The following is a 22,218-nucleotide window of genomic DNA, read 5'->3' on the forward strand; positions in this document are numbered from 1 at the left end:
AAAACAACAGATCAATGCTAATCACTCCTCTGCCTCAATGGTTTCTGAATAGTGGGGTAATTACAGGTGTTCTTTCTGCACAAGCATTGTATTTATTATGAAAACCTAAATGCTTAACAGTGGCTCACAGGCAAATAACTCAACTAATTTAAGACATCGCGAGCATTTGCATATAATCAATAACCTAAAATATTCCAGGATATTTAACACTCTCCATGACCAATGTGAAATCTGCAAACTGCGCAAAATGACTTTCAGTTTTCAACAAACATATGACTCACCAGTTGAAGGGCAAAGAAGAGGATGAGGAGGATCCCACAGGAGAGCATGGAGAGGCCCAGCAAGAGCACCAGTGGCTGATACTGGCTGATGCAGGAGAACTTGCGGTACAGTGCCTCATTTTTCAGCTCTTGGTCATTCAACAGGTACTTCCCCTTGGCTGGCATGGCTCACACTTGTTACAGAGGCATATCAGGTGTTAACAAGGAGCCCCCGAGAGCAGATGTGTATGTCTCCACAACTTGTGTGTGTGTGTGTGTGTGTGTGTGTGTTGGGGGGGCGGAAGTTTGTTAAGAAGTCAACAGTTCAGGATCTGTTAGGGGCCCCTTGCTAGCTCATGACACTTAAGTAAACCTTGTGTTTTTCCTTCGCCGTGGCATCTTCAGTGTTGCTGCTGCTTCTCTCACAGCTCTGTTGCGGCTCTTTCCACTATTCGTCCCCTCTGTCTCTCTCTGTCTTTCTCCCCTTCGCTAGTCCTTTTGTGTCTTCTATCCTCTGTCTGGTGTTGGCAGGCAGACCTGCTTCATCCTTTGCCAGCTACTGTGTTGCTCCCTTCAGTGGGTTTGAGTAATAAGCCTCGGGCTGGGAGACACGAGGGAGGAGGGGAGGGGAGTTTAAGAAAAGGGGAGGAGAGGGATAAGGAGGACGAGCAGGAGGAAAACAGGAGCTGATGAGGGCAGCAACAAAGGTCATCAGAGATCCCACCAGGTTTTGGGATGTAATGGAGCGGTGAGGTTGGCAGCTCCACTCCTTAGGGGGGAACACGGAAGAAGGGGAGGGGGCAGGGAGAAAAAATGACAAATATTTTACCAAAGGTTTGGTGGCACATTTACAAAACAAACGCTACCAAAGCTAACACTTTGAAATGAACAGAAAATACCACATTATAATATTAGAATCTGTTTCATGGGCATAAAACACATAGCTAAACTGATCTGAAAAGGAACCTGGCTTTCACTTCTGAGAAAGACATAACGTAATCAGACACTACATGTGAGTCACTGGGAAAATTGGAAGAATGAGACATAAATATCTGGATTCCTTGATGACCACATGCTTATTCATACCTGAATTCTGAAATTTCGACAACCCAGAAAGCCCTGTCTCTGTTTACCCCAGGGTCCGTCCTGGCTCAGTTTGGCCAGAACTTTCATAGAAAGCAGCCGTGACGATGGGCCAAACTGCTAATGAGAGCAGTTGCTTTGGAGCCATTTACTGAACAATACAACGTCGCGGAATGAACTTCTTTACAGCCACAGATCCCACAAACCACTTTATTCTCTCCCAGCTGAACTAACAAACAAGACACATCCACAGCCAAGGTTACAGTAATAAAAGGAGACAAGAGGCACACAAACCAAAGAGAGGTGGATGTGTGTGTGTGTGCAATCCATAACTGTATGTATCACTGAGGGATGAATTAAGTAAAAGATAATCATTTTCACAACAATCTGAGCATCTGTGGTGACACTAATGCATGAAATAGGAACCCTTCATCCTCTGTCTAAGAACAATATGTCTGCTTGCTGAGTGAGGGGCCGTGTTGTATTTACACTACTGAGTCTGAGAGAGGATGCCAGGAAGGCTCTGTCAAAACACACAATGTGGATATCTCTTCAAACAATTAGAGCTCTGTGGAGCTGCATCAAGACCTGATAATCACAACATACAGTTTGTAGATGCAACAGTGTGAGTGAAGAGGCAGTTGCAGCGAAGCAGAGGTAAGGGCTGCATTGTGTTGATAAATATACCGCAATTCCTCTGAAAATGATGAAAAGATTGTAAATTTGTTTTATAAAATGGCTCAAAAACTAGAGAGGGGTGAATGTGTGTGCTACTATCCATCTCTCGCTAATGAGAGCTACATATATTCATTTGTGAGAGAAAAGAAGACACTGGCTTGAAGCTCAATGGAAACAATGTGAACTTCGCACCGCTGTCAACAGAAACCGCATTTCGTCCAGTTGCTAATATCACTGTCCTCTGTGTGGTGTGTAAGGCACTGCTTCATGTTTGTCTCTCACATAGCAACTGCAGCAGATGCTATGTGCCATAAAATGTGGAAAGCAGAGCAAAAAAAAAAAAAAAACCACACACACACCTGTTCCCTTGTGTGTGAATGAAAAGTCAGCTACAAGGCGTCCATCTTGTTGTGATAAAATGCATTGCCACAGTAAGCAATGTCATGAGTTTACAACCACTTTTAACTTTCCCTTTCAGTGCTCCTGCTGCTGGATAGAACAGCATCCAACTGGCTCTCCTCGGCCTCAGATAACACACCATCATCAGTCTGCAGGCAGTAAAAGCAAGAGGGAGGTAAAACAAAGCATAATAGCCCTGGTGAGGGATTGTGTCCTCTTCTTGCCTTGATAAGAATCAGCTGGCCTGTTAGAGGGGAACCCTGAGTTGATGTGTACTGGCTATTTACATGTTGTGGGAAATCATTTACTCCACAAACCTACTAGATGCCACATCTAGATCTTAAATGTGACTGTACACAGTGCTGTTGTACATTCTTAAGCATGTGTTACTATAACTGTCATCATAACTGGCAGACAAAGCAGGAATGTCAACCACATATATATATATATTTTATGATCATATGGGAATGGTTATTTTAGGTAAGGTAAATAAACAAGGCAGTGGCAATACTTGAAAGCAAAACCAGCAATATAATTATTGAGTTAAAAACAAAACACATAAAGGCACAGTTAAGCTTCGGCACACAAAGCAGTTGACACCACAACAGAAACAATCCAGACGGCATGTGTCTGAGAAGAAACAAGGGAGCTGTTATTATACCTACAGACAGTAGACCTTCAAGGGAACTGCTTTTCAATAAACCACAGGATGATACTTCTTCTTTCTATCTGCTCATCTACCATCCTACTTAGAAGAAAATATACAAAGAAAAGAAAAAGAAGAAAAGGCAGCCATTAGCTGTTGCTTTCAGTGCAATGGCTCTCATATAGGTGCTTGTCTTGCAATTCATGCTTCAATGAACAAATGTCTACATCTTTCATTGTTTTTTAGAAACACTCTAGAACAGTGATCAACCAGTTAGTGACAAGACTGAGCATGACCAGGAAACAGGCTGAAGTGGAATCATGGATCAAATGCATCTCAGCTTTCCTGCTCCATTTTTTTTTCTCAATGACTGAAGTGGAAGGGTTAATAAAATGCTCTTAAATCCATGATCCAGGTGAGATGACCCGCTGACTTCAGCATTTAATGGGTTTGCCTCATATTTAGGCAGCAGTTTGACACCGTAAGAACTCTCATTTACCAGATGTTAAAGTTCCTGGCCCTTTTTAAAAGGCAACTCTAAAGTTACCATGGCAAAAGAGCAGCACCATCAGACCTGTGGCTGTGCCGTAGCACTGAGCCGGGAGAACAGACAGGGATGTGCGCTTCAATGGAGCCGAGTCTCTCGGCAAGCTTGGATGAATGGTTGAAACTGTGCTGCATTGACTGCCAGGTCTTTTACGACGAAAGCTTGGCAATTGAGGGAATCACACAGCAGCCTTGTAAACTGGCGTCACTGCATCCTGAAACAGCAGCCATACAAAACCAACTAACGTCACTGTGTGCTTGCTGCTGAGACGCAGGAACGTACAGACCCTTGTGTAAAAGAAAAGAGGAGGTGAAATATAACAGACTGGGAGCTGTGTGTGTGTGTGTGTGTGTGTGTGTGTGTTTTAGACAGCTTTAGAAAAAAGACAGGATGACAATGATGACCATGGAAAACATGTTAAGTGGGTTATCATTAAATATACTGGAGGAGACTGATAAATGACAGCAAGTTAATTCTCTTGGTATTTTTAAAGGCTAAACATTACTTGAGTCTAGGGCTGCCACTAAAGATTATTTTCATTGTCGACTAATCTGTCGATTATTTCTTCGATTAGTCGACTAATCATTTCATCGAAAAATGTTTTAAAATGTTGAAAAATGTCAGTCTGTCACTCCCAAACCCCAAAATTACGTCATCTAATGTCAAATGCCAAAGGGGTTTAGTTCACCGTCATGGGAGAGTGTGTAAAGCTGCCAATATTTGAACGTAAGAAGCTGCAGTAAGAGTATTTTGGGGTACTTTTATAGTACTTTTCTATGAAAAATGACTCAAACCGATTAGTCGACTACTAAAATAGTCAATGATTATTTTAATAGTCGATTAGTCATCGATTAGTCGACTAATCGTGGCAGCCCTACTTGAGTCATCAAAAGTGACAATCTGTGAGTTCTTTTTCATTCTTTATCTTTTTGGCATCATTGTCTATACTAATCCATCACTTCTGTGGAAGTTTTGCAGCACACACCGCAACAATCTGGTTATACTGAGTATGCACTGGTTATAGATTTAGTCACCATTTTGTTTAAGTATACGTCAATATCCTGATTAAAGGTATACTTCACCCACAAAATGTTCATTTTTATATCAATGACTCGACCATGTCACATTGAATTTGAGAGGAAAACTTTGACATATAATAGTTTTGCTGTTGTTAAACATACCTCCCACCCCAACTTTTACACCAATTCATCAGGAACTTTCTCTGTTTTCGGATTCTCACCATGGAGGCGTGCAAGAAGAACGTTTATTTACAAATTCAACATAACACTGGGTGAGTTATTGATATACAAATTATCATTTTGTGGGTGAAGTATTCCTTTCAGCCAATTTTTTATATCACATGGCAATATAAAACGTGCACTGCACATGGGCATTGGCACTATTGATTTTTATGCATCAAGAGTCTCCTCTACATTGGACCTTTTGACCACATTTGCCTTTTACACCATATTAACTAGTGGTAACCCTGGTGTGTTCACACAAGCAGTCTGTTGAGCAGCCTAAAACACACCAAACAATGCCAGATGCCTAACAGGAAGCAAAGCCGGTGGAGATCTGTCAAGCAGTTAGGTACAATACAGTCCCTAAGTGTTTGGATGGTGGCCAATTTTGTGTTGTTTGTGGCTCTATACTATACAATTTGAAATGAAGCAATGACTAGGTTAAATTGCTGACTTTCTACTTGAAAGGTCATTCTTTATCATAAATTAATTTGAATATTTCTCCACCTGATTCAAGGCCAGGAGATTTTAGATTTTATTCTAAGGAAGCATGGGAAGTTCCTCATTTGTGACTGTGTCATTAACTCTGGAAATTTTCTGGTTGAATGCTGCCTGGTAACGGTCAATCAATTTTATTAATGCCAAGTAATCACATGGGTAATAAACCAACCTTATCTAAAGATCTGGTCAAATCTTCACCGAACCGGCGCCTTATTGAAACCCTTTTCATGGTGAGCAAACAGGCAAGTCTCTCTCCTAAGCAAATCACTCTGCTTTTATGGCCGTCTTTTTGTTGGCATTCAATAAGCCTGGACAAAAAGGGACAAAGAATGACCTCTGTAAAAGAAAACAGCGAACCACATTTCTCAGCCCATGCTCCATAGATCCAGGGTTAAAGGCGATGCTGGTAAAGGTCAGCTAGACCAAAGGAACCAGTCTTGTGGACATCAGCTGTGGAGCTGGCTTGCTTCGCTCCAGCATTCAAGTCAAAAAACACTGAAATATTTCTTTTGTTCTCTTAGTAATCCTAACACTCGATATGCACATACTGAACAAGTGTTCATGCCACACTAAACCCATTATGAGACAGGTTAATCTCAGGTTGTCACCATTAGTAAAGACTCCATTCTGCAGTGTACTTTCTTCTATGCAAAACCATAGAAGCCCCAGACTTACATTTAACACTTTCAACTACAGGTTTATTTCAGTTTCAATACTCTATGTACGCTCATTGTTGCTCACACACGTGTAGGTTCTCTTGTTCTCTCTCTTTGTCCATCTACTTTATTTGGTCAGTTAAATGTCACATCATTACATTACTGTTCTGTCTTTTGTTATGATTCATATTCATCGAGTCAGGAAATGTATTCTCCATCATTCAACCTAGTTTATACTCCAGGATGTTATACATGGAGTATAACAGAGCAGCCTGACAGTGCATCTTTTCTAAAGTTAGTGTGCAGTTAGTCATCAGCACTAATTTATTTTGGGACCTTTGTCATGTATTTCAAATTTTGGAACTGATATCTTTAATGAAGATGTTATTTGGCAGTTTAATATAAACGCAGAGTGAGAACCTTCTAGATGTGACCGCTCAGTTAATTGACTAGATTTCACATTGTTGCAGAGGTTAAGATGTTATAGTGAGCTAGTGTACTTTTTCAACTCCACCAGTGTATATTTTTTAACTACTTTATATTTGTGTTGTTAATTTGCTGTTTATTTAAAAGAAAGCTGTTCTCAGAAGCAAGACCAGTGGGTCCATGGAAAAAGAAATTCATTAGTTCCAAAAGGCATGGGATGCTTCGGAAAATTGTTATGATTTTATCTCATTTAAAAAAGCAGACATTTTAACAGAGCACCTAAGGTGACATGGGGGAAGGAGAAAAAAAAGATAAATACTTTTTACACTTTTGTGTTATATTGAAAAATATTTTGAGTCTCCATGCGCATCTCCTGTAGCAGCGCAACGTGCAAAGGGCTTGGTGAAGGTGAATTTACTGTAGTCTAGAATAGTGAGTGTGGTGATAAAAAAAATACTCTCTTAGCTTGTCACATGACTGTTATCAAAGCTCCGAAACCCTGTGCCACCCTTAAACATGATAACGAGCTCAGCAAATGAAAAGCTTTACCTCAGGAAATGTCTGGATGGTTCAGAGCATCACGACATGAACACACATCACCACAAATCTACACCCAAAGCCAGATGTATGATAGCAATAATTCTGATGTATCTCACCTCGTACATGGTCACAAAGTCCCCTGCATAACGGTACTGCACTCTGGCGCATTTCTCGGACAGTGGATTTATCAACTTATCAATCCTGCTGCTTTCAGATGCTGCGTGGATTTCATGAACTGAGGAGAAGCTTTTTATACACTATAAAGCAGCTGTGGACTGCAAATACTGTAAGAATCATCCACATTCATTCACGGATCAATGCAGATTGATTTGCTGACTTCCCTGCTAAAGTATATGAAATGTTTTTTTCTGTGCCAATTTTAGTTGGAGAGTGTTTAATTGAAATAAATTATTTATATTTTAAGCATTAAATATTCAACATACAAGTGCCTGTAAAACTATCCGACCTTATTAGCATTCTATGTGATGCCTACATGAATCGATATTATGAGTTAAACAATTCATACACAAGTAAGTTCTTGAACCATAGATGAGTGTTTGAAGGTACAGGTACTGCTCTCACTAAAACATGGCCGTTATGTACAACTATTTACCTTGATTAAATTGCCGGAAAACGACACCAGGTTACTACAGTATAACCATACAGACCTCTACACACATCAGACTGGTCAGTTATAATGTTTTTTTGAAGGAGGCATCCTGTTACCAGGGAGCATCCATCTCATCTTTCTTTTGGCAAACTTGGCATCTCGTGTTTTATCCTTGAAACACAATGCAGTGCAAAAGCTGTTGTGTAACATTAAACTAGAATTATTGCTATCAACTCCATCTGTCTTTGGGTGCAGATGACATTCAGATCCAGACATTTCCTGAGGTAGGCTCATGCTTTTCGTGTGCTGAGCTCGTTATCACGTTTAAGGGTGGCACAGCGGTTTCAGAGCTTTGAGACCAGTGATGTGACTGACTAAGAGAGCATTTAATAATCACCATACCCGCTGATCTGCTGGGTTATATTTACCTTCGCCAAGCTCTTTGCATGTTGTGCTGCTGCAGGAGGTGTACGTGGAGACTCAAAATATTTCTTAAGAGATCACAAAAGTTTAGCGAGAGAATGCAAGAAGTATTTTTTTTTTTTCCCACCCATCTATTATTTTTCTCCCCTTTGTCCCCTTAGGGGTGTCATTGTTTTTTTACACATACTTGCATTCAAAAGAAGTTCCAAATATAATAAAGCCTTTGTTCAACCAAACCTCCTTCAATGGTCATTGTTACTGATAATAATGATAATAATAATAATAATAATAATAATAATTGTGTAATACTGTGAAACTGTTATATGACATCATCACACTGTAAAAATATCATACCCTTACAATCTTACACTTGACTCATAAAAGTTTGTAACCTACACTTAATTCAGCATTTTTTGTGGACAATGACACTGGGGAATTATTCATTTGATGATTTAACCGAGGAACTGATGATTCACCTGCTGTCAACAACTGGGAAATGTTCAAGTGTCCTGACTGACCAGCTCTATAAAACATATGCCATTACAAAGGCATATTATATAACATCAATACTTGACATGATATAATCAGTGATTTAACTAGACGAGAGTGCACTGCCCTGTGTTATTTTCAGTATAATCGTGGGACAAATTCTATCCTGGTCAGAATTAGGTTGCAGGGTAGGCCACCAATGTAATCTTGCAGGAGCTTGCCTGTACGCAGATCCCTTCAATAAACAGATGACTGATGTATGTACAGCAATGCACGGGGCAGATTAGATTAGGCATTCTGTCCTTCCCCATCTCCCCTCCTCTCCTCCCAGTACTGTCTACTGGTATTGAATTAGCCACATTCACCAGAAGGAGCTGCTGAAACCTAACAATATTAACAGGATGCTATCTCAGCACTGATTTAAGCTTCAAATGCCATTGCTTATAATAAATACAGGAAGTGCAAGCAAGAGCACCACGTGCTCGGAAGCTGGCCGTTACTGCTCAAGTGTTTCTCATTTACTTCCACAAAGTGAAGCTGAGTAGTGCCACCACAAGTGAAACCATTAATTTTGCTGCTTGACACAAACAGCAGTCCAAAGAGGGATATATTGATTTAAAAATACATAGAATTTAGATTTAAACATATCAGCCATGGGGCAAATCCAATATAGAAACAGCATTCATTGAATTAGTCTACGCCATTTCCTTCTCATATGCCATTTGGGTTTGAAAAACACCTGCACACTCACAAAGGGAAACTGTTGTCACCCTTAGCATTAAATCATACAAAATTAGATGAGGCTCTTATTTAATTAAACCAGTTATGATTAAAAAGAAAAAATCACAGTCTTTGACAGCAAGAAGCATTGCAAAGTTATGAATAACTTCTTCAAGGGGAATTCTCTCTTCTCTGACAGATACAACCCTGACTACTAGTAAAGGGAATTTACTGCAGCATCCATTGAAGTCAGTTCATGTCCTCTTTAAAGGCAGAATGAGAAGGATTTGTCAGCTGCAAAAAACACATTCAGTGTTGGCCCCTCCTCCCCAGCTCAACTGCTCCTCTTGGATACGTGATCTGGCACCTGGTCCTTACGTTTTTAAAGAGTTTCATCCTCACACTGTGCACATTGGCTGGAGACAACACACCACTGCAACCATGGGTTGACACCCAGAAACGTACACAACACAGCAAAATAGGAAAATACGGGCAAAGGGCAGGGTCTCTGCGGACACAGACACCGCCAAACACTTAAGGTCATAAGTGATGACTGATAGTGATTATCTTTTTATAAGTCTATACATTGTTTTTCAGGAAAATCCTACTCATGCCATCTTTAAATAGCTGTCACCAGAACATACTGTTGATCTCTGAAACTTGCTTGCGTGTCAATGTGCATGTATTCTTGTTTGTTTTAGAGAGACTCAATAGAAAGTTTAACCTTGTCACAGTGGAAATACTGAACTACACATGTTGAGGGAATTGTTGTATTTTCAGCCATATGATCATAGCTCAACTCAGTTCCACAGTATTTTTGTTTGTGCTAAAATGTAAAATATATATCAAACATATATAATGTAAAATCATACACACTGAAAGATGAGCTTCATGGAATGTTTTGTTTTTTTAGTTTTTTTCCCAAAAGACACATAATTTGGAAACAAACTTGAGAAGAAAAACAGGGTGGAAAGAATTTGCTACAGTGAGAGAGACCATTGTTTCCAGTTGGTGTAGCCAACCACATCCCCATTTCAGGTTTCATAACTGGACCTTCTCCATCCTCTAACTGTGGAGCAGTAGGCCCCTCTGAATTCCCAGCCCCTCACACCACCACCTCCACCTCCACCACCACAACTAATAAGAAAACCATAATTATCCTTTAGTACGCCAGCCAGCTTACTACCGGCACTGCCATTCAAAGAGAAACCTCAACATCTGCAAGCAGAGAGCTGTGTACACAGCTAAGCAAAACCAAACGTGGATATCATGCAGAGCTGCTGTTACAGAAACGAGTGGCAGCTTCAGATCAGCCTGATGGTAATTTTCCAGGCTACCATAAAGCCCTGGCTGCTGGCAGGGCCATCTGGTGCATGTTTTCAACTATCTACTGTCATAAGTAGTGTTGTTTTACACTGCACATGCCCCCATATGACCGGGTGACCCTTCACTGTCAAACAGCATTTTGTCAAGAAGGATGAAATTCCTCAACACACCAGAAACTAATATGCGGAACATCAAAAAGGTTTACACTGTAACGCAATAGAACATATGCTTACAAGCCAGGCTACAGTGCCTGTGAGAGAAGCCCTTTGATGCTACAGAAGCAAGGATTAAGTATTTCCCACATCCAACTGCCAGGCATTAGAGGGAAGCATATTCCATGATGGTTGTCCTCATTAAACACGCTCTCTGTTATCTTTGGGAAGCACTGACAATGGAGGCTCCACTAGGAATGAGCAACACTGCAAGGGCTTAAGCTGTAGGAAAATCCCTGTAGTGCTGAAATAGTTTGACCTGCACACCATTTCTTCTCTCTGTGTGTGTGACGTACCATATCACCACCACCACACCCTCATCTGTCAGCTCCGATGACCTGACCTGCATCCTGTGGCACAGTCACTTGAGGATGTAACCTTATAATGGAAACACATGAGGGAGATGTCTTTTCTATTTCTGTGACTAGCTCTCATGGGTGAATAAGATACTGAAATAAACAGAAAATGGGATACACTAAACAAACACATATTTCTCTGTGAAATCACCATGGCAATTTTGACAGGAGAATCTCGGTTTACTCACACATATGGCTGATTTATTCTGTGTACAACTATGGATAAAGTTGACTAATCATACAGTTAAACGTTCTTAAGTGCAGTGGAACTTTGTCTTTTCTGGATTAAAATCTGTTACAACCCCACTGTGTATACGCATACTCTGTCTGTAGCTATATTTTAGATTCTCAATCTAAGCTCATGAGTGTTTGTACAGCAGGGTGAGGTTTTGTTCCACATCAAATGTAAATTAAGGTTAATGGGGCCTTGACAGCAGTGATTTACACTCCACATTGACAATGGAATTACATAACATCTGTTACACAATACCACAAGACAAATGGCAGGTTACCAATCTGCTTTCATACATACTTGAAAGTTGAAAAGTGTTTGGTGTGTGTGTGTGTGTGCTGCGTGGCTTGTATTTTTATTTTCAGCATACTGCAGACTGTGATGGCAATGTCTTATGTCTATAAACCCTTTATTCAAAAGATATTTGGCATGTGCCTACTGTTTGTGTAAAATAAGCCTACAATATTAACAGACTACATGGCCAAGATGTGCTGAAAATTGACAAAGATTTACAGTCAATTCTCACATTTAAAACACCAAAAGTAACTAGAACGTTTCCATGTTTTCCATGTTTTATCCAGCAACCTTTTGCTGTTTATGGTTTTATCAGTAATTTGGTCTGTTGGCTGTATGAAGAAAAAAAATAATCAGTGTTTCCGAGGTTCTATCTTTGTTAATAAATTGAGAAATTCCAGTAACATCCCTGCAGTATTTCAGCAATGTTGGTCGGCTCCTCAGGGACAACACTAATGGAGAAATCATCCTTGGCAAATCTTTGGCCAAATGCTTTTCTATCTCTTGTGCAAACACATCCGGAAGAATTCAGATAGTTATTGTTCAGTTTTCTTCAAGTGCTCTTTCTATTTTCATGCATCATTTGTTCCACAAGCCCCATTAAAATATACGGGTATAATACCTATGGTATTCCTATATAACCTATTCTCTGCATCACTGTAATATGTAAGAATAAGTACCAATACAAACCAACACTGTAATCATGGCTAGGCGGACCTCTCGCAGAGCCCGATACATATACGTATGTGCCGTGCTCTGTGACTGTCCGCCATGCTTTGCACTGTCTTTGTTGTTGTTATTGTTGTTGTGCAGTGCATGCCTACATATACGTATGTATGCATGCACTGCACTATACTGCACTGTGATGTATTATCTTTGTGTACCTAAATTGTGAATGGGACTTTTCATCTGCTGCTAAGTATCCGATGTCTTGGTCCACTCTAAGCGGCAGGAGTGGGCCACCACATGTGGATCTATTTAACTATCATGCACTTGCACTTTAACAACTGGCACTTTACACCCGGCACTTTATAGAATCCACACTGCACTTTATGTCTATGTATGAATGGGTATTTTAATGTGAACTCCTTGTGTACTGTTAATATTATTACTCCTTCTTTTTTTCTCGTCTACCTCCTATGTGTCTGTCTGTCTATTACCTGCCAAGGGACTACGGATGTAAATTAGCAGGTTTGCTAACTCCGACACATTTACACGTGTACTCACATACTGATGTTCATTAATGTGTACTGTCCCTTTCAAATAAATTAAAAAAAAAAAATATGTTCGAATACTGGGCATGTTGCAAAGAATATTACAATTTCAGTAACACTTTACTTGTAGGCATTTATTTGGACAGCAGACTTTTGTACACGCTTTATAAAATTATACTACAATAATCATATGTTCATCGTAATATAATTCTGCTGAACAATATAATGTATGCAGTTTACTTTGAATGTCTTTATCCTTTACACTGCAGATAAGATCCTGTTGTCTTCATACTATGCGTCAGGGAGTATTGTGCTACTATGTCAATCCTCTGCAACAAAGCTAGTTAGAAAAAACTTCGTACAAACTGACAATGACTAAAACAAAGTCAGGCAATGTCGGGATCACACATATACCTGGCCTAGAAATACAGTACTACCTAGGGGTCTAAGTGGACTGAAACATCAATTAAATTATCAACAATACACTATCATCGATACAAAGCTCAAACATTGATATATGTCCTCATCTTTAAGATTCGCCTTTATTTAAAAATTTCCATAGCGCATCTGTGTCCCTATTTCTGTCCAAGCTCACCTCCTTCCTGAACAATTGAACAGTGCAAGCGACCTAGCACCTGACAGCAGCCAAGAAAAAGACAACAAAGATATTTACTGATATCATCTCATATCAGTCATAGGCTACTGAACTGAATCGAATCACAACCAAAATATCATGGCAGACTCTGTGAAGTCAGCAAATATGATGTTGTTGTCCAAAGAATAAAAAATAATAACATAACTCCCGGTACTACCTACAGAAGATATTAGGGTTGGGAATATCTCTGTGATAGACGATTCGATACATATCTAGATACACGGGTTATGATACGATTCAAAAACGATATATTTTTAATACAGAACGATTCGATACGATTCGATACAGTGTAGGAACGATACGATTCGATACGATTTGATATGATTTTATGGTTAACATTTGTTGATGTAGACATTAATCATATATTATAAAATAAAGAAGCCAATTCTATAAAAGTGACATTCTTACAGTATTTTCAGATTTGTAAAAGACCACATCCCCAAGCACTGTTGCTGTATGGCACTGGCAAAAAAAAAATAAAAAGACAAACAACAACAAAATCACACATTGTCTGTGTTTTTGTATGTATCTTATATGGACTTGAGTCTGGAATAAAGTTTATCATAACACTGTACAATATAAACATAAAGCAGAATAAAATAATAACATGCAATGTAGGGGCAGAATCTGACATCTCCTGTTATTAGTTGATATCATGGACTGTGATGACTAGCAGCCTATCACTGACAGCATGTCAGACTATTTGTCTGTGTTTGCTACACTCTGTGTTTGTCATTTATAAAAAGATAAATCACTTTTCTATAATACATCAATGATATTTCAATGGAATAAATTACTTACTTATTCATACTTCAAAACAGCATCACTAAGTGATTAACATAGGGGGATCAAAATAAAATAAATAAATAAAATCAAAATCAACCAGCCACCCTCCTCCCCTGACAAGTAAAGAACTGTTCAGGTATTTTTGGGCAGTCATGACACCGACGAAGACTTCTTGGACCTGGAGCCAGGCTTCTCGGTCGCCACCACGGAGCACTATGGCCACCGTATTTGACAGGAATACGTATTTCTGTCTGTGTCTGTGACCCCCCCGTTCAACCCACAACCGGCAGGATTCGCCTTTAGTTTCTGCTGTGGCTTGGCTGCTCCCTGGTTTATCCAACCAGCATTAGCTTCTGTTCCTCAGCTCCACCGGTCAAGCTGACGCTGATGTTTACATCCATTATCGTTGTCAGTAATGCCTGCTACAGAGCATGCCGCTGGCTCTCGCGTTGTTTTAGAGATGCAAACTGTTAAAGTCAGTCAACCGATTGCTAGTCTCTCGATTCATCAATCGATTCATGGCTGATTTATATCGATTGAGGAGGCTGCTACCGACGCAGCCGTATCTCTCGCTTGTCAAACCGGATATCCAGTCGTATCGGTTAATTGTTCACAACCCTAGAAGATATAGTCTATACTACTTGGGTCCATAGCATGAAACAGATAAGACCACCAATTCCTCACACAGTGTTTAGCTGAACACAAAACAGCAATTGTCATGCTTGCAAATCTGATGTTTAAATACAGTGGTGCATTAGTATGACATTAAAGTAAAGCTTTTAGATTGAGGGGATTAAATTCCTGGGATGAGTCTATGGCAGACTGTAACTTCATTCCAGCAATACTTAATTCTTGTGTAAGGATGTATCAAAGATGTGGTTATGATAGCATTCCAACTCAAGGCTGCATATCATGCTCTCCTCTCTTCCTGCAGTCTTCAAGGTCTCCAACAGAAGTATTGCAGACAGAGTGAATAAACATTATGTAAATCAAAATTGGCTTGGGTTTTAAAACAGGGCTTTAATGCCTGCCTCTCACAAGGCCATATCTGTCACCTTTTAGCAAAAGCATGGCATTCCATTGACATCGCCTGAGCATTTAGAGAAAGATTAATATTTGAGATCCTTGTTTGATTTTTAATTGAAAATTTACAGTGCTCAAATTACCACATTACATAAGGTGGACTTCAATAAATACAAAGGTTTTCATTTGAGCAGCATATTCTCCTTCTCCTGCACTGGGCACACGTTACTGCCGAGCGCAGGGGATGGTAAGAGACATGGTGCATGTACATTAAATTCAGTATACTTAAAGAGCATTTGTATGGGATAAAAAACTGCCTACTAGAAATATGACTTAGCATGTGACCCTAAGAGTTATGGGACATATATTATAACAACCACTAAAGTGTTATGATGTTTACTTGATTTAAGTTTCACTACTTCACTCTAAATAAAAGACACTGATATTACAGGACGTTATGGGACCTACACATTCAGTCGCAGTTATACTGCTAAAATGAAGAGTGAGGATATGAACATTTCAATATGATAGTGGACATACAGTACAGGCCAAAAGTTTGGACACACCTTCTCATTCAATGCGTTTTCTTTATTTTCATGACTATTTACATTGTAGATTCTCACTGAAGGCATCAAAACTATGAATGAACACATGTGGAGTAATGTACTTAACAAAAAAAGGTGAAATAACTGAAAACATGTTTTATATTCTAGTTTCTTCAAAATAGCCACCCTTTGCTCTGATTACTGCTTTGCACACTCTTGGCATTCTCTCTGTACTGTATGAAGGCATTTATAACTTGTCACTGGATTGAAAGCTTAGATAACAAACATCATAAAAACTATGGATGCAAACTATAAGCTTTTCCACAATACAAATTTGGTTTGATTAATAAGAACAATATTTCATATTTGCATGAAAATAGTGCCAAATGTCTGTCAAACGTACAGCATGGCAGTGGATCTATTATGTTTTGGTGTTGTTTAGTAGCCAAACATTTACTGGATGCTAATGTTCCAGGCAAGTGTCATGGGGAAATTGAAGATGAAAAAATGGTTAGATAACAGAAAGACAATCAATTAAATATACTTCAAAATCAATTACAAACTGTGTAAAGAAATATAAAGATTTGTAATGGCCTTCAGACTGCAGACCAAGACTTTGATTAGGTGCAGCGCATACGAAACAAAGAATACTTCAGCACTGAAAGCGCTGTGCAGACACAGGTAGGAAAAATCTTTCTAAAGCAAAAATACACAGACTTAGCTGGCGACAAGAAACATTTGCAGTCTATGATTTTTGCCAAAGAGAGTTTTAATGCAAAAACCTGCAAATTCCCCATTCACTGATGTATTTCCCCCAATTTATTATTTTAAGCACACAAAGAGAAACTGTGCATTACATTTGCAGAAATATGTCCAAAAAATTTTCAAGTTTGTTGTGGTTGGATTAACTTCATGTCAAAATCAACAAATCTGATTTTTTTATCCTTAACTTTAGGTTGCGATACCTTTAGCTTGTATTCTGTGGCAGTTTATTGACCTTTTTATAGACCTGTGACATAAATAAACTTGCTCTTGGATTCTGTGGTCACCATCAGCCTTTCTGAACTTGCTCCTTCCTTGTGTGTGTCACTGTTTTCCACTTCTTATTTTCTTTGCTCCAGCTGTCACAGACATTTGCAAAGCTGCAAAATTTCATTTTTCAATGCACAACTTGATTTAAGTTGATAGCGGTATGTAACCCTTTACCGAGGCAGCACACTTACAGGCAAGAGGACTCCTTGAAACTGCTTTTAACACTGTACACCAATTGTTCATGCAGTGCTTGTGGGTGGGAAGCCAGGAAGGATGCACTAGCACGTTGTTAGTCAAAGCATCTGTGTGTAGAGGGGGGGTCTAGAGGGAGTATTATGAACCTCTGTGTCTGTAACTGGTCTAATCCACATAGAATTATATGGCGCTTTCATCTGAATCCGGGAGAAGGGCAAAAATCCTTTTTGCAAACATATTTATGCACTTGCCAGACTATGATAATCTGTAATGCTGCATACAAACAAAACATACATACACAAAATTTTAACTAATTACACAGTGCTGTCTGCAATGGTGCTCTGAGCTTTGAGAATTATACAAGAGGTGGGCACATCAACATGGGCACCCAAGAAATCCAGTTCAACTGCCCTGCATTTGCATAAACACTCTTAAGAGGTCCAAAAAACTGAAATTGGCTGAACACCAAAATAGCGTTCTATACCTATGTTTCAACACGGAAACAAATCACACTTAAAAGGATATGAGAACATGCCAGTAGTGGTTAGATACACTTTCAGTATCTACTTCTTAAGGGCAGACTCTGGATGGCAATGGGTGTGCAGGCAGGGAGGAGTCAGCTTGTCTGCAAAGGCTGACAGCTGCCTGGCTCTGGCTCAAACATAGAGGACCACTAAGTGTTGTCGAACACACCCAGTCCACACACCCTCACGCACACTAACATACACTACACTATCCAGCCAGAGCCAACAACATGCTTGCGCTAGGGCACAGGTCTTGATGGCAGCCAAAAGTGATATTACAAAGGGGTGAGGTGACAAGACGTTCAGCGACACTCTCCCACCCTTTTAAAAAAATACTGATAAGCTGACCTTGAGCCAAGCACTTAAACCCTAAGTGCCCTAGCAGTGTTGCTCAGAGACCATCGGTATAAAACTTTTATTGGTGATACAGTGACTCATTGATTAGCAGTGCTGCATCACAATGTTTGTATGGGTTTTCTCCTGCGTCCTAAGACAGCAGTATGCATAATATTGACTTCCTGTCACTGCTCTTGATCAAGGCACACGCTTCAGTGCAGGAGCGGGTCTACTGAGCTATGGATGCTGAATGACTTTAAATTCGACAGGTCAAATAGATAGGGCACTTTTCCCCATATAGCTACGCTATAAGCTTCAAACAGTTTGACTGTCACTTAACATTTAAAACCCAGCTGCCTTACCACAAAGTCGATTGAGTGACTCCATCATGTAAACGTGGGGAAATGCATGAATAGCTGCGCTGAGAAAAATAACATTGTGACAGGGAGAAGAAATGCTGACTGTATGTGCTATAAGCATTGCATGGAACGGCAAATTCTGCTAAGCCTTCAATTACAACTGTGCAGCAGGAGAGAGGTCAGACGGTGGGAGTGACGCAGAAGGAGCACAGAGGGATCTCATTACCTCAAATGCCTCCTGGGAGCTATGGATGACTGGAGTGGATGGAGCCTGAGGATTTAACTAATAGCATCCTTGTCTCTTTACTGAGTGTCTTCATTAGCACTCTTTATGTTCCTGCAATGCCTTTCAATACAGCTGACTTGTGTTAGTTTAGCCTCCACCTCCGGGTGGCCAAAAGCAGGCTACTCTTAGTGACTCTCAATGGAGGCCTTGTTCGTGGCAGTCTTACAGTACGGGGCATGGCTGGAGTTACACGTTTTTTAAAAACCATCCCTGATGTTTTGTAACTGTGAGCCAAGGAATGCGTACGAAAGCATCGCTGTCAAACAGCCACAAAGTTAGGAATGTCTGCAGGCAGCAGCACCCTTCCTGGGATTTCTGCGGCTGAGTGGGAAGAAGAGTTTTTGGCTAAGTTGGGTGAAGGCGAGGTTACTCCCACTTGATTTCTCAAAGGAACTGGCTTGAGGTGACTGAATTCTCACTACAGCCCCTCCCAAATGACTCACAGTCTCGCTCTGTGCTGCATATAGACAAAGTCATCCAGGTGTGAAGAAGTCATCCTATTTGTTGAGGGTATGACTCCAACCACAACTAAAAAAGACTGGTTTCATCTGCATATTTAACAGGACCAATGAATAGTTACTTTATGCTCCAACAGAGCTCACAAATGACTAGTTTTCATATGTAGCTTGTGAACAAGGAGATAACCGTGCTGATTCAAACTAAAGCTTGAACTGGGCATCACATGTCAGTACTTATAAGGTGTTTAGATGCAGCATCTTGGTCTTTTGTGCAAATCCAATGATGATACCAAAACTAAAAATGTGTTAGTCTGTTTTCAGTCTGACTTTCCCAGCCTGTCTGAGGCTCTCAGCCAAAGCCCACTGGTTCCTTCTGAAGAAATCAATGTTAAGAAACAGGTCCCAAACCTATTCTTTCACTTTCAAAACTTGCTAAATAATTTCCTTAAACAGCTGGACAGTGTGGTTGTTAGCAAATAGCAGTAAACAGTGCATCTTGGGACTGTTGTCAGCGGGGGATTAGGAACACTAGTGAGTATTTACAGTGCCTTAACAGCGTACGTGGGATTGATAAACTACAGCGCGTATGTTTATTGTAATAAAGGAAAATGTCACACAGTGCAAGCATGTGGCTCACTGTAGTGCTTTTAACATTTTTTAGACAACAACGGAGGTCTATTACAGCCAGGATTGAGCTACACCAGACTTTGGACACAGACAATATTTGTTTAATCAATACATTATCAGTTTAATTCTTGTTGATAAGACGGAACAACAGACTTATCCTTTAATTTATACACAAATTTGTTGTATATTGTATTTGATTTAGTAAAAGTTTCTATCCACCTCCTCATGTATAAAAATGTTTTTACAACTGTTAAAAAGCTATTGCTGAAAAAAGTAACACCATCACCAGATACATGTCAGTCAAATTAAGCAACAAAGAAATCCAAAGACAAGGCATAACTGTAAGCTTTTGTCCTGACTGACAGCCAACTGATGGCTGTCTCCCTGCCTTTACCAAAGATTTTTGCTTGAGGAAAAAGCTTTGTGCCCTAAACAGTCAGCTTGCAGACATTGGGATTTCCTAATGCAGTAAAACAACCAATATCAACATAATCTTGACTGTCCACCTTATACTGAGACATAAACACACACATGCACACACACGCATGCGCGCGCGCACACACACACACACACACACACACACACACGCACGCACGCACACACCCACACACACCCACACACACACACACACACACACACTTCTTGCACCACACAGGCTTCATCTAGAAGAGGAACACAGAGAGCTTTGTGTGCAATATACTGTCAGCTGTTAGCAATCACTGAACTACATTACATTTGCCACAAAGTGCAGAGTCACCGGTTTTCACTATAGATGTGTTCTGGATTAATGTCACCTAAAAAAACTTACACTGTGAAATGTAGCATGTCTGAGCAGCCTCTGCAAATGTGTTACACAGGTGTAACACAATCTAAAGCAGATTGCATCATGTTTTAAGACAGGAAGTTTCAGACTATTGTAAATGAACTGACAGCACAAAGAAAAACACATTTCCCACAAGTTCTACAATTGTATTCCTCCCACTCTCTTTGCACTCTTCACCTTTCTGCTTTCCTCTCTCCGTTTCTCTCCTAATTTCTCTAAATCTGAATGCATCTCTACTGAGCTCCAACGTCAAACAAGCTCTCAGGTTTTCAATGCTCCAACAGCTCTCTTTAGTGAAGGCCAACCGTACCTTGTGACATACAGTCGACCGCACACCATCTCACTTCCTTAGTGACTCATTTCCCTAACAACGCAGCAAGGACAGCTTCATAAAAAGGGAACCTACAGCCACTGCACAATTAGTCACAGATGGATGCTGTTATGAAAGCTGCCACTGATTTTAAGTTATGTCAGGACAAACAGTGATCTAGGATAGGCAACCACAGATACAGATAAGAACCAAATATTTATTATTGATTCATGGGGACATGGTTTCTGCTCTTGTAATGAGCAGCAGTAGGTGTCCACTAAACACTGTAAAAGTGAAATCCTCTTCTCATACACCTACAAATGAGGGGGATGTAGCCTCAAAACATTTGTATAATGTTTGTATCAACTGGAAGACAGAATAACATCACAGGATTGGTTAGCTAACTATTATTAATTAGTGGCATAGCATCCTTTTGACTATGAGACATTTGAGCCTAAAGCTTTGGGCTGCTTCACTGGACCACTGCATCCAAAGGTGACAGCAGTGGCCCGTGTGACAGCCTCACAAAGGACGCACTGAGTGTATATGTGTGTGTACTGGGTGACACAGCAACAGAAACCTTATCTTTTAAAGGCAGTTGTTGCCATAGCAAGGTCAAAAAGGGTGCCTCAGGAGAAAAAAATGAGGAAGTGATTAATTTTGTTATAATTTTGTTTAATAAAATCATGACCATTCAACAAGCAAATACAGCTCACACCACCGTTATCTCTCTGTAATCAGTGTGGGTAGGTCTACACGTGAATGCTAGTTCAAAAAAAACAAGAGGACTACACAGAACTGTAGTGTCTGAGGTTGATGACATGACACTGTTTCAGATCCTCCTGAAGACATCTCTACTATATTTCACCACTACCACAGTACCAAATTCTCATTAATCAGGATGATACTGTCATAAATTCATGTGTTTTTCTCCATATGGTGGATGCAGTATAAATGGTGCAATACTAATTCCGGTAAACTGTTCTTGTTTAACCTCTCTGTGATGCTTTATAGCAAACTGACAAGAGACAAAATATCTTAAATAACTTTGGTAAATCCAGGAGGCCATGGATAAAAGGCACACTCACAGCTGTTTAGGAAACTATTTGCAATTTGTTCTAAGGTCTCAACGTGTTACTGAGCAAGAATGGACATGATTTCTGAAATTTAATTGTGTTCAACTGTGTGTCAGCTCCTTTTGATGACCACAGGCTAGAGGTTCTGTCAAAAAATATATCCCACCCTGCTTTGAGGCGCCACAGAACATCTGGATGGAAAAATGTTTGGAATCTGACCCACTGAGACAAGGTGTAGTGTCAATTCTATATGACACAATCCATGCAGACAAATCTCCTTCCTTGGCCTTAATTTGTAATTACAAAAGGAGTTGGGGTCAAAAATATCAG

The 22,218-nt window shown here is 40.0% G+C and overlaps 1 protein-coding gene across 2 annotated transcripts in view; it reads right to left on the bottom strand.

Moving 5' to 3' along the window:
• adcy7 (adenylate cyclase 7) overlaps positions 1-22,218 on the bottom strand; it is a 68,555-nt gene that overhangs the window by 37,051 nt on the left and 9,286 nt on the right. For both annotated transcript variants that reach the window (XM_033620455.2, XM_033620441.2), the window contains exon 2: positions 282-1,029. In XM_033620455.2, coding sequence (XP_033476346.2) covers positions 282-446 — 165 coding nt within the window. In that variant the 5' untranslated portion in view covers positions 447-1,029. The remainder of the gene's footprint in view (positions 1-281; positions 1,030-22,218) is intronic.

The sequence above is a fragment of the Epinephelus lanceolatus genome, chromosome 2, assembly GCF_041903045.1.
Source record: "Epinephelus lanceolatus isolate andai-2023 chromosome 2, ASM4190304v1, whole genome shotgun sequence".
NCBI classification, from domain to species: Eukaryota; Metazoa; Chordata; class Actinopteri; order Perciformes; family Serranidae; genus Epinephelus; species Epinephelus lanceolatus.